The following is a 13331-nucleotide window of genomic DNA, read 5'->3' on the forward strand; positions in this document are numbered from 1 at the left end:
GCAGGTTGTTTCCTGTTGTGTTTTCCTCCCTCAGATCGTCAGCTGGGTCTACTTAGGTCTGTTAGTGGTGGAGATAATGGACGGATAGATTTCATCTTAATAATGAATGCTCTAAAGGAGACAGTGGTTTGACAGCACATAGAGAGAGAGATATAATCTGTTGTATGTACTATATATATGAGCAAATGTGAAGAAACCAAAACACCACTCAGGGTGGGGGTACGGGGCATTGATGGGTTGAATAAATGATTAAATAATGATGAAACTGACATGGAACAAAAACTATCCTGAGTTTTTTTTTAGTGATTGGCTTGGCTGCACAAATCAAGAACTAAAGTAGGGAGCAAGGTAAAAGAGGAAAACGTGTGCAGTATTTCTCAGGGACTGACAGAGCAAACTGAATGTAGCTCACAGGATCATAGCAGACCCTCTGAAACCCCTATGTGGTCTGAGTATCCACTGTATAGACTTCCGTGGCAGGTACAGAATGAGGATGAAGACTAATGGAGGGATACATCTTTGGTGAGCTTTTCGGCTACTCAACAAGCTCTGATATTATTAACTTAGCACTTCATTTAGTACCGTTTTTTTTTTTGTAACGCAGAAACACTTCCTGAAACTATACTGTTCTGTTTTTCAGATTCTGCACACAAAGTCCAAAAAAAAACGAAATTCAAAACACCTCACATGTCTTCTTGCAGAAGCAAACACTACATCCAAGAACTCTAAAAAAACATCTAAAAATGAAACGTTTGATTGAAAACATGAAATAACATTAAACATAGCAGACATAACAAAACAAAAAACAATTTATATATAATTTTGATTTTTTTATTTGCATTATTTTTCAATGAATCGCTCCAGCAGGGAGAATGTCTTGTCCATCTTGTGCCTTGCTCTTCTGTGCCCTCTTCTCTGCTGCCTCTCTCTGGAACCTCATGTCCTCCTTAATTAGGTCCATCAGCTCATCATCATAGTCCCTCTCTCTTTCTCCTTCTCTCCCTGACCTCTCCTCCTGCGTGGCCCTGGTGAGTCCTCAGGACTGTGTGGTGGAATGCCTCTGTCCCAACACCTCATCCATGAGGACAAACCACGACCATGTTGCAGCAGTGGGTTTCCCTCTCAAGCCCTCTCCTGACCCGGGACACTTGTAGTCCTAAAGCAGAGGAAATCAATCATGACAGTACACAACAACATCAACAACAACAGCAGCAAACACAAATGTTAGCAAAAGTCAGTTTATTAATTTGTATGAGTAGATATAAATTCAATCTGAATGCACAGATTAGACTTTTTAGGTTGTCCCATTTATTTTTGGCCTGTAAAGATGAGACACTAACAGTCAGGCCCGTCTTCTCCAAAATAGTTGTTATTACAGAGAAAACAACAGAAAAGGGAAATCACATTAACACAGGGTTGCAAATGACACCCACTCCTTAAAAACCATTTATTTGGATTGGAAAAAAAAAGAAAAGTCAACAGTTTGCATCCATGTGACACAATTTACTGGGTGTCTTATTATTGTGGGCTTTACATAGGATGAGGATTAATTATAGCCTTAAGTACACGATGGTCAAATGGCCATAATATAGCCTGTTGTTTTCATGTTACCTCCAAGCAAAGCTAGCTGTGTGCCTCCTGTGAACAGATGATCGTTCTTCCCCCACAGCTGGGTGAATTGAGCAGTATGCTTCTTGCTCCCTAAAATAAAACGAAAATGTTTGCGCAATGTGACGTTAAATTATGCTTCACTCTAACAAACATTCAATCCAAACGTTTGAAACCGTTAGGCTACTGGAGTAATATTAAACTGAAAAACAAACAGGATTCACGACAAACGTAGCAAAGTTTGTTAACTCAACTGAAGAAAAACAAAGTAAAGTTAACTTAACCATCGTTAGGTCGAGCTGCTAACCGTTATTTAACCTAACGCTTAGATCCTTAACGTTACGGCTCCCACAACATCAGCAGGAATCAACAAATGTTCTTTTAAGTCGTCTTCCTTTTTAAACATCGTAACGTTAGCTATTCGAATGAAACCCAATACTTTCATTTAAAAGTGAGAGTTAGATCTGCTGCGGAGGTTGGGATTGGGGATGCCACTGTTAAATCTCCCTGGTGTGCAATAAATCTTGGGAAGGGTGGGCTGCAAAGGATCCAGATGTTGAATCCTCCAAATCGGGGGAAACAAGGCTGCATTTCTCAGCCGCATTTGAAGGAGCCGTCGAAATGGGACAGCTCTTGTCACGCCGTGACGCATTCAGTCTTAAAGAGCCCATATTATGCCCTTTTTGGGGTTTGTGTATTTAATCTATGTACCTACTAAAGTATGTTCACAATAGCTAAAGTTTGAAAAAAAGAGTCTGTTTTCATGAACTGCCGCTCCATGCACCGGCTAACTTCTGACTCTCTCTCTAAGGCTCTGAAGTGCCCACGTCTGACCTGATTGGTCGGCCTGTCGTAATTGGTCAGTCACTCAGCACGGTTCTCGGAAATGTCACGCCCCTTTTACCATATTGGGAATGCAGCCACTTTTGCTCCGAGCGGAGCAAAAACATTAGCACCTTAGCACTACTGTGCTACCGCAGGCTACAGCATATCATGGGTGTGCTACAGAAGTTAATGGGCTTGCCACAACGAGCCAATGGGCTTAGATCAGTGATATCACACTGACAAGACATCACACTGGCAAATCTTTTTCAAGGGGGGCTAGAACCGAGCGTTACATGCAGCTAATGCTACAGCTAACAGGGGGAGTGGGAGAAGCTGCGTTTCCGCGGACTTTGAATTTTTGCACATAGATGTGCCTAAACATGCACAGGACACATTGAAAACACACTAAAGGGCATATGAAACCAGAAAAAGCAGAATATGACCCCTTTAAAATGCAGTCAATGAAGGCCGCGGCCGATGGAATGTGACACAGCTAAAGTGTTGTGTGTGCTGTGTGATTGGCTGACGGCTCCAGCCCCCCCGATCTATTTATTGTGCTTATTATTATGAAAAGTATTTTTACATACATACCTTAGAAAGTGTTTTACAGTAACATTTAAAACATAAATAAATAAAATAAAATAAAACACAATAAAGTCTAGATGTCATTATGTCTTTTTTTTTTTTACTTTTCAAATAATAATGAATTATTCCTCTTCACTCGTTTCATCAAAATACAACACGAAGCCTTCATCAGAGAAAAGACTTGCAGGTTTTTTCTAATGAAATAATTGTTTAAAAAAGTCTTGAACTTTGTTTTTGAGTGTGTTGTTTGCAGGGGTGGAAAGTCAATATTAACTTATGTTGATTTAGCTGTTTTGTGTGTTTATACTATTTTGAGTAATTACATTAAATACTACATTGTAAAAAAGCATCCATTAATGAGTAATAAAACTAAAAGTGCAAAAAAGTTCATCAGGTTTTTTGGTGAAAAACAATATTTGAACTGGTTTCTGGATCATGGCATGAACAAACAAACCCACAGAATATCTTATTTGAAAACTAAAGAAAAACATCTATACCAGTGGCTTTCAACTTGTGGGTCAGGACCCTAAGTTGGTTACGGGGCCATTTTCGGTGGAATGCGGATGTGTGCCTGGAGGAAAATGTTGTCAAAAAATCCATAAGGAACTTTTTGTACAGTATAAGGTCCAAACTGTACGATTTTCACAACATAAATCTGTTGGCTGAAAAATGTCAGAAATTGAATTTTTGATTTTTCACTGACTTGGTGGTGGGTCCTGGGACTAAACCAGTTGAGAACCACTGTTTATACACGACCATCCAAGCACCTACAATCTTTAGCTGTATGGTCTCACCATTGAGTGTGTTCACATGGACTTGAGTATCCCAGTTTTATTGGGTTTTTTAAGTATCCTGTTTTTGTGTTTGTGCATGCAACATCTTATCCAGATTTCAGAACCATATGCTCTGATTTTGATACCTTGAGAACCTGAAAAAGGGATATTGTGGCATGTATATGCCATACCCTGGTTTCTGACTCTGCACAGGCGCTACCTCTATCAATCAATTTATTTGTAAAGCACCAATTCATAACAAATGGTTTCTCAAGACACTTTACAAAAAGCAGGTAAAAGACCTTACTCATTGTTATGTTAATCCATCATTAGCACTAAGCAACATTTAGCAAAGTTACAGTGGCAAGAAAAAACTTCCTTTCAGAGGCAGAAATCTTGGGCAATACCAGGCTCATGATGAACAACCATCTGCCCAAACTGCACTGCATGGCATCTACCGTACCATTACATCTGCATATTTTCACCCATTGCTCCCTTGTCCTGCATGAGGACATCATTAATATTTGCTGTCACTCTCTTCTCCCTCTGCTGAAAATGAGGTGGATACGCCATATCTGCAACATGAGTTCAGTATTCAAAAGTGCCAAGCCTGAAATAAGCAACAGTGTTCTCATTTTCTCTGATTTAAACGTTGTTGTAAAAAACTGAATATGATGCAGTAATAAGTAGTATTTATATCACGTATACGGGGATTTGAATATATCCTGAAAAATATAAAAACTGAGATAATGCTCATAGCCAGGATACTCAGTCCAAGTAAATGCATCCTTTGTGCACTGCACAGGAAGGAGAAATCATATTTTACTTTACAAACCGTCCACTTCCACTCAGGTATGGCAAACACTGCTCAGTTCAAGTTCATCTTAAACAAAATACATTTTACTTTTACTTGAATAGATAATTAGAGAAGTGATTTAATTCCACTTACATAAAATGTATTCAGAGTAACTTTAATTTTCTTTTACTCGTTCCACCTCTTGTAATTTGTGAATATGCCTAATGAAAAGAGATAAATCATGCCTTCTTAATTGAATCCCTTCATATAAAATCGAGTGTACGTGGCCCTTTTCATCTGCCTTAGTTGTAAAATCTATTTACATGTCATTAAAAAGGTGAAATGTGCATACACTACATTTCCCAGAAAGCACCACGTTGCACAGAAGCCTCTTTGGGCAGTGGTTGGATGATTCGCTGTCAGGTGACGTTGTTGGGCAGCGCTTTGCTCGGAGTTTTGTGGTTTGGTGTGACATCCTGCTTCTTTTCTCCGCCCGAGGCTGCACGAACTCTGCCGCCCGGGAAACAGTCACCGTCCAGCGGATAACCCAACAGCACGGTACGGCAACAGCTCACTTTGTTATCTTGTGTAGTTTTATCAGGCCGTGGTGTCGTAACGACAGCCCGGGTACAGAGCAAAGGTCTCGGTCAGAGCTGATACACTGACTCGCTGTTAGATTCACGGTCATCCGAAAAGTCAGCTCCGCTACTCGGTGAGTTTTAAGATATTAAATGATGAAACTGAACAATTATTATTATGTGTGTGTTGGTTATTTACGGCTTGCGTGTATTTTTGTGTAGTTTTAGTGTAAGTGTTGACTGTGAATATGTAAATACGTTGGAGGTTGTTTCTGAACAAAGTAAACACGTATAAACAAACATAAAGAGAAACATGTGTTAGAGTGGAGTCACTGAGTGTTTCCATATGTTTCTGTATATCTGTGATCATCTGTGATCATCTGTGATCATCAGTCATCAATCTGTGAAGATTTAACAAACTTTATTCACGTCCATACACAGAGCAGTGGTTTACTTTACACAAAAGGATCATCTTCATTTCTACCCTGCAGGTGTAAAGTTAATTAAAACTCAATAGTTTTCTGGACTTTATTAAGCTTTATTTGAGCTTTTAATCTTTGAAATACTAATCAGAATTAGTGGACTGATTTTTATTTTAATGTCATATATTTGCAGAAAAACATAAAAAAATATCATGCTGAAAAGATCACAGAAGACATAAAGAAAATAATTTGAAAATTTCATTATAGTTTTGAATTTGCTGTTTCATTTTCTAAGCTCGAAGCAGACATACATCTATATATTTTATTTTACTCCTTTTTCCTGTGATTGTAAGTACATTTCAGTTGTTTTCTCCTGAGCTCCACTTACATATCTTATTTTCTCGAGATAAAAGGGCTTGTTTTTCTCGTGATAACAGGTTCACTTCTTCTTTTAAAGGCCCAAAATAAGCTTGCTATTACGCAAAAAAAATACTTTAATGAGGAGATAAATAAATTGAGAAATTTGGAAAAAGAAATGTACTCATTATCACAGTAAAATGGAGGTAAATTAAAAGTACATGTATGTCTGTTTAGAGATTCTGTATTAATTTGGTCTCCAGTCTTATTCCAAATCTTTAACTTTACATTTTAACAATGAACTCTTCTTTCCTGAAGTCATTTCTGTCCTCTTTTTGCTGATAGTTTGACTTTGTTTTAGGCGCGGCATTGGCTCGGTCGTCTCTCAACCAAAAGGTCTGAGATTTCATCCTTAGACACATGTCGATGTGTGCTTGGGCACTTAATCCAATTTACTCCTGCTGCTGTGTCAGTGGTGTGTGAATGAGTATGAATGAAATGAGTTACTTCTGATGGTCACTTTACATAGCAGCCTCTAACATCAGTGTGTGAATGTGTAGGTTTGAATGTGTAGGTGTGACCTGAGGTGTAAAAGTGCTTTGAGTAGTCAGAAGACTAAAAAAAAAAAACACTTTACAAGCTCAAGTCAATTTTAAACTAGAGCTGTTAGCGTTAACCAAATGACTGTATTCATTTTTTTAAATCGCATTGACCATGTGCTAGTTTGTCCCTTTAGGCGCACTGTAGCTAAACCACCACAGAGACTCCCTATAGCCACAGTCATGAAGAAAGACCTATGGGGGGCGTCTGTAACCAAGTGGTTAGTTTGTGTGCCCCGTTTGTGGAGGCATATTACTTCAGACCAGCAGCCCGACTGCATATCTGACCTGTGGCTCCTTTCCTGCGTGTCATTCCCCTCTCTCTCTCTCTCTCTCTCTCTCTCTCTCTCTCTGTCTCTGTCTCTGTCTCTCTCTCTCTCTGTCTCTCTCTCTCTCTCTCTCTCTCTCTCTCTCTCTCTGTCTCTGTCTCTGTCTCTGTCTGTCTCTCTCTCTCTCTCTCTCTCTGTCTCTGTCTCTCTGTCTCTGTCTCTGTCTCTGTCTCTCTCTCTCTCTGTCTCTGTCTCTGTCTCTCTCTCTCTCTCTCTCTCTCCCTTCCTGATTTCCAACTCTATCCACTATCCTGTCTCTCAAATAAATGCATAAAAAGCCCAGTTGACGAGTCACCAGTAAAATCCATCATGTGACATCAAACATTTCCCTTTTTTTGTATCCTCCTCTTCAGCTGTTTACATTTACTCATCAATCCATAACAAGTTCCTTTTATCCGTGGTTAAGTTGACGTTGTAACCCTCGTTCTACCAAAAGTTCCTTTTTAAAAAAAATAAAAGCAGGTTTTAGTCCAAACAGGAAGTAAGGTGCCCTTTGCTGAACACATTACAATACAAAATAAAAGCATGAAAATACTCTTTTGAAATGCCAATTAATGGAATTTCAAACAGCGATTACTATTGATCTTCAGCGTTTAATCGTGATTCAAATATTGCACTCATTTGACAGCCCTATTTAAACATTTCAACCTGATTCTTAAAAAGCAGAATACATCAACTCAAAGAAAAATGAATCGATACTTAAAATAAGTTGCATTTGAGATATTTAATGATTTGCATTAGTTTTCTATCCATCAAGATCACCAAACATATGTCAGGCCTTGTTAACAGTTTAGACAAAACTTTTGTATTTTCTGAGATCGTAAAATAATAATGATAAGAGATTGTTGTTGTGATTGCTTTATAACACGTGTTATCTAAAAGTACCATAAAATCCAAACTATAGGAAACAATTTTAGTACCCTTTTTTTTTTTTCCATTTTAAAGTTTGCTGCATCCTCTACAGCACTCCACGCGGCCTGAAGAAACTGAAAACTCATCCCCGTACATAGAGACAGAGACCAGGCTTGCAGCGCAACTTTTTCACATCTTTTCCTCATCATGAGGTCATACTCATTCATTTACAGATAACGGTGGTATATTTTTCAGTAAATGGAGTAATGGAACGTGTGGAGTGCTCTTTTGATTGATAGACTCTATATTGAACAGCGGAGATGGACAGTGAGACTCGCGGGCTGTCGGTACTTTACAACGTTCCCTGTAGGCTGAGAGCTCAACTACCGTACTGTAGGCAGTAGGAGTGCAAACTCCACGAAGAGAAAACAGCTGGTACTAAAAGAAAGACACAGCTGGAACACAATAGAATTTTTTTTTTTTGTCTCCTTGGAAACCTCCAAAATCAGACTGCATCTTATGTACTAGTGGGACTTGAAAAGGTGTCATTAATCCGCTGTTTTCTTTCCTTTCTTCATAGATCCATCATGAACTTCATCCTGGAAACCCTCCAGGTCCTCCTGCTGTCTCTCTGGTACAACATCGAGTCCTTCATCTACTTCTTTTTGCCCATGAAGAAGAAGAACGTGACAGGGGAGGTGGTGCTGATCACGGGTTCGGGCAGCGGGATCGGGCGGCTCATGGCTCAGGAGTTTGCTGCGTTGGGGACGGTGCTGGTGCTCTGGGACATCAACCAGGACGGCATGAAGGAGACGGCCCGGCTGGCTAAAGAGAGCGGAGCCAGCAGGGTCCATTATTACGTGTGTGACTGCAGCGACAAGACCGAGGTGTACAGGGTGGCCGACCAGGTGAGCTAACAGCGCCGCAATCATTTCATAAAGGGACGGACATCATGAGCTGCAGGAGATACTGACAACATTATGATCATTTCAAAATAGTTAAAACAATCTTAACGTGGTTCTCTTTGATCTGTTTGAAAGAATTAAGCAGAGAATAGTGTGTAATTAAAGCTTCATTGTAACAGACTGACACAATGCAGAGATACATATTGGTCTGATGCAGATACTTAAAGGTACAATAGAATGTTAGAAGAATTTTAATCTAAAATATATAGATTAATAAAAAAATAATGATTATGTACTTACATTACATTTCCAACAGTTATCAAAGCCAGTGGCGTCCCGTCAGGACATTTTTATCGTTGCCATAGAGACGGATGTTACATCAAAGACTGCTGCAGAAGTCCCCGTGTCCACCTAGCGTTTTTCTCTCAGCGCCAGCGTCTTTTTCCAGTTGTTTTCAATGGGTAGAGAGCGTTTGCAGCAGAAAGCAGCCGCCTGGATGAAAAGCGCAGCGCCCAGCGCCTTTTTTTTTACAAGCGCTCTACAGCCGCACCGTTTTTGTGCGGCTGCTCCGAGCAGTCAAGTTGAAAATCTTTAAACTTTTTAGAAAAGCGCCATTGACGTCACGGGCGCTCTTTTCAAAATGTATAATATTCCCTGTATTTTAGCCTCCTACAGATCGTGTCTTATACCCACATCCTCTTTGCTCTGTGTGTGCTGGAAAAAAAAGATCTCAAATATAAAACATGCAGTCATAAATAACAAAGCCGTGTCGGTCATATAGCGGCCGTTGTCAACAAACTGTTGTCATAGAGACAGGATGGATGTGCAGCGCTTTTTCTTTTCAGAGCACAAACGCTTCATGCAGACACTCTCACTTTTCTGCCTGGAAAAAAATGCTTGGTGGACACAGGACCTAAGGAAGCAGGAGCTGCTACTGAAAGCTGCCGTACTGTTTCTGTATGTGCTGCTGTGATAAAAACATCATGTCAATTATACTTGGATAGATCATCCGTAAACTTATTCTATTCACAATATCTGTTTCACCCGTTTGCCTTGACTTGGTCAACTCAGAGTTCGTTTTTTAATCGGGGGTCAGCGTGGAGTAGCAGAGAGAATCACTCCCATTAGAGCCGCCTGGCAGCAGAATTTAATTTAAATGAATCTGTTAGCGGATCCTGAAGACGTGCAGGTGTGACGGTGAAGTCCTGAACCTGAGCTTTAATATAGGAAGGAATTTAATGTGATGAATATGATATAATGTAAACAGTATAACACTGACCAGTCAGTGGAGAATCAAATAATAAATTAAGGAGTTGAAGAATTACTCGTGATGAAAAACTCCAAGTTGGATTGGAAGGAGGAGAAAGCAGATCAACTTTCTGAAGAGCAGAGGAGCAGGGTTTTGTTTTTACTGCAACAACATCACCATAAATCAAATAACTGCAGATTGTAAATAAAGACGAGGCGGTGATGAATCTCAGTGACTGTACTGTTTTTATTAAAAATAAAGAAAGTATTAAATGTTTCAGATTAAATTTCTCATTAAGTAAAATACCAAAGAAAGGACTGTGAGATGCCTTATAATATCATCTCCAAGTTTCCTCCGTCTCTGATCATAAAAGTCGTCTGTTGAATATTGAATGAGATTATTGACCTGGAACATCTCTCAGCTCTCACCACATCCTCTTCAGTTTCATTCATTATTCAAACACGACGCGGCAGCTTTATTACCGGGGATGGATACGACTTTAAAACGTCTTTATTGAAGCGGGCCGAGCACACAGCTGATTTGACCTGAGAGGGGTGTGTCCTGCTCACTGTCACACACCTGACTCGTTAGTCAGACACACAAGTTTAGAATCGGGACAGACGGATATTAAAGTTTGATTATAAACACCTTTTTATTGTCACTATACTAGAAACAAACACTGGGCTACTTCCTGTCTGAAACAATTAAATAAGTGAATTAAAATCAGAGAATAAATCGGCTCCATGGTTAAAATCTGTGTCTCTGTGGAGCTTCAGAGGCTGTGAGCTGATCTGCTGATCTTTTGAAGATCCAGACTTCTGATGAATGAAGTCCTCGTAACCCACACGTCTGAAAACCTGTGATGTCACTGTGAGTCAGGGTTGGAAAGAATTTGCTACCTGCTGTCCCTGGTGGGTGTTTTTGTGCTCAACCTACCTGCCACACAGACGAGTACAGTCAAATGTGAAGCACTTTTGATTCCCTTTTGTCATCTGAAAAGTTGGCTGCATCCCAACCCTGATTAAAACTACAGACTGTGTTTAAGAAGTGGATGTAGCTTAGCATGATGGTGATATAAACCAATCTGATTGGTTTGTTTCTAAGCCCTTACAAGCGAGTAGACCTTCAAACAACGATCCTCAATGTGACCTCCTTCTTATGGCTCTGAACGTTTATCTCCTCGTGAAGGACTCGTGTCCACCTCCATGTTAATGTAAACAAGGGTGTATCCAGGAACAGGTAGTGTGTGTGTGTGTGTGTGTGTATGTGTGTGTGTGCCTCTGAGGCAGGGAGGATGCATGTTGTGTAAACAGTCATTACTAATCCCGACCACAACTGCAACAACAACATCTACAGCTCCTTGTTTCAAAAGCCGGTTAACCCCACAGCCGTGACAATTTAACAGATCAAACTTTTATTGTTCCTCTTTTTGTAAAGTTATTACACTTTATCTTTAGGGCTGCACGTTAGAAATAAACTATTATTACAATAAATGAATCCATTAAATACCAAAATAATGTTTGAAACATAATCTTTCAGATCAACTCCTGAAGTTCCTTTCAACCTCTTTCTGTTTTGATTAGATTAGATTAAGAAACTTTAATTAATCCTCAGTGGGGAAACTCATTTACAGCCTTGTCAATTCATACACACAACAGACATTATCGACAGCACATCACATCATACATCACGAGTATAACAAACACCACTGAAATAATTTGAGACATACAGCCATGAGTCAGAGCCACAACTAAAAATGTTCATTAAAATAGCTGACCGCTGCTCATTCCACTTAGTTTCATTTAGTGAAACAATGAGGCATCACTAGTCGCTGCTAGGAGTCCTGCTTTGTGATGCAAATAACACAACAACAACAACACACAACAACATTAACACACAACATAAACAACAGCTACATCTCTCTGTGTCACTTACATTTGGAACATTTAGCTCAACAACACAAAGACCAGAAACATACGAGATGAACATGAAGATGATTTTTATAATATTTTAAATGGTATGAAACCTGAGACGTGTGTGTTGTGTGTGTTTGCCGTGTGCAGGTGAAGAGAGAGGTCGGGGACGTCGGCATCCTGGTGAACAACGCCGGCATCGTGACCGGGAAGAAGTTCATGGACGCGCCGGACTCTCTGATCGAGAAGACGGTGGAGGTTAACACCATGGCTCACTTCTGGGTCAGTCACACGCTTAATATGTAAAAATACACGATATACACACAACCAGAACTCACCGACTGGAGGTCAAAACTGGGATGAAGGGGTGCTTTCAAAACGAAAATGGATGACAAAGGAAGCCATGTTTTTTTTTTTTTTTTTAATATGAAGACATAAAGGATAAATAAAACGTTTTTTTTCCCATCATCATAATTACTCAGAATAGTATTGAGCCTTCTGGTTTCGTTTGATGGGGGGGGTCTCAGGAAGATTACAGGGGCAGAGAATTCTATAATTTAAAAAATCATATTTTAGGAGTGCATGTTTGAAAACGACTCTGATCAGGATAATTTAGAAATCGAATGGTTATATGAAATTAAAACGTTCAGGTTCACATCATTTAATCTTCATTTGTCTCTCTCAGATGTACAAAGCTTTCCTTCCCGCCATGATCGCCAACAACCACGGTCATCTGGTCAGTATCGCCAGTTCAGCAGGACTGATCGGAGTCAACGGACTGGCAGGTGTGTGTGTGTGTGTGTGTGTGTGTGTGTGTGTGTGTGTGTGTGGGTTTTACTCCTGAATATATCTTCTTTAGATTTATCTTTACAATAAGTCGATCTTCACAGGACTGTTTGATGTTTTCCAATACCCCATGTTTTAAATCGATTCAATCTGTTATTTTAATGATCAAAAGTATCAAAAAGAGCCAAAGAACCTACAGATACTGAACGTACAGTATACCATATATACCAGTTCCTGTGTGTGTCACATATGAACACACTGCCTGTACTGTCTGTGGAGCAGAAAGACATTCAGCCCCGTTTTCATTGAAGACGATCGTTAGCACACTGTGGATTCTTTAATGTCCAGGGTAACATGAAGTTTGAACAAGACTTGTTAATATGAAGGTCTGCAAAAATAAAGGGAAGTACTTTAGGGAGATTTAAAAAACAACCGCTGACCGACGCACACAGCATCACTTTGACAATCTGCAGCCAGAAACGTGCTCTCCTACAGCGTGCTCAACAATAAGGCTTTAAATTATGACATCTTTCCAATGGCATGTTTCCCATTAATACTTAATTAGCTTTGTTTAGCCAAAAAATGTTTTTTATTTGAAAGTATTTTACAAGATGAGCATAAATAAAAGTTATCTCTGTATTAGGATTTCCTCTGTTCATTGACTTTATTGAAATCAGCTGATAAAAACATTACAAATATTAGTGGTTTCATCAATCTTTTTGGGGTCAAATATTTATTTCACACTGAAATAATA

General features: G+C 39.5%; 1 protein-coding gene across 3 annotated transcripts in view; it reads left to right on the forward strand.

Annotated features, from left to right (window-relative positions):
* The first annotated feature begins 4988 nt into the window (after positions 1-4988).
* The window catches only part of LOC109996547 (epidermal retinol dehydrogenase 2), a 34024-nt gene continuing 25681 nt past the window's right edge, over positions 4989-13331 (forward strand). Inside the window, exons 1-4 of one of the 3 annotated variants that reach the window (XM_020650728.3) lie at positions 4989-5145; positions 8305-8632; positions 11942-12073; positions 12477-12576. In XM_020650728.3, coding sequence (XP_020506384.1) covers positions 8312-8632; positions 11942-12073; positions 12477-12576 — 553 coding nt within the window. In that variant the 5' untranslated portion in view covers positions 4989-5145; positions 8305-8311. The other 2 variants (XM_020650727.3, XM_065953726.1) reach the window with 2 other exon arrangements.

The sequence above is a fragment of the Labrus bergylta genome, chromosome 4, assembly GCF_963930695.1.
Source record: "Labrus bergylta chromosome 4, fLabBer1.1, whole genome shotgun sequence".
Classification (NCBI taxonomy): Eukaryota; Metazoa; Chordata; class Actinopteri; order Labriformes; family Labridae; genus Labrus; species Labrus bergylta.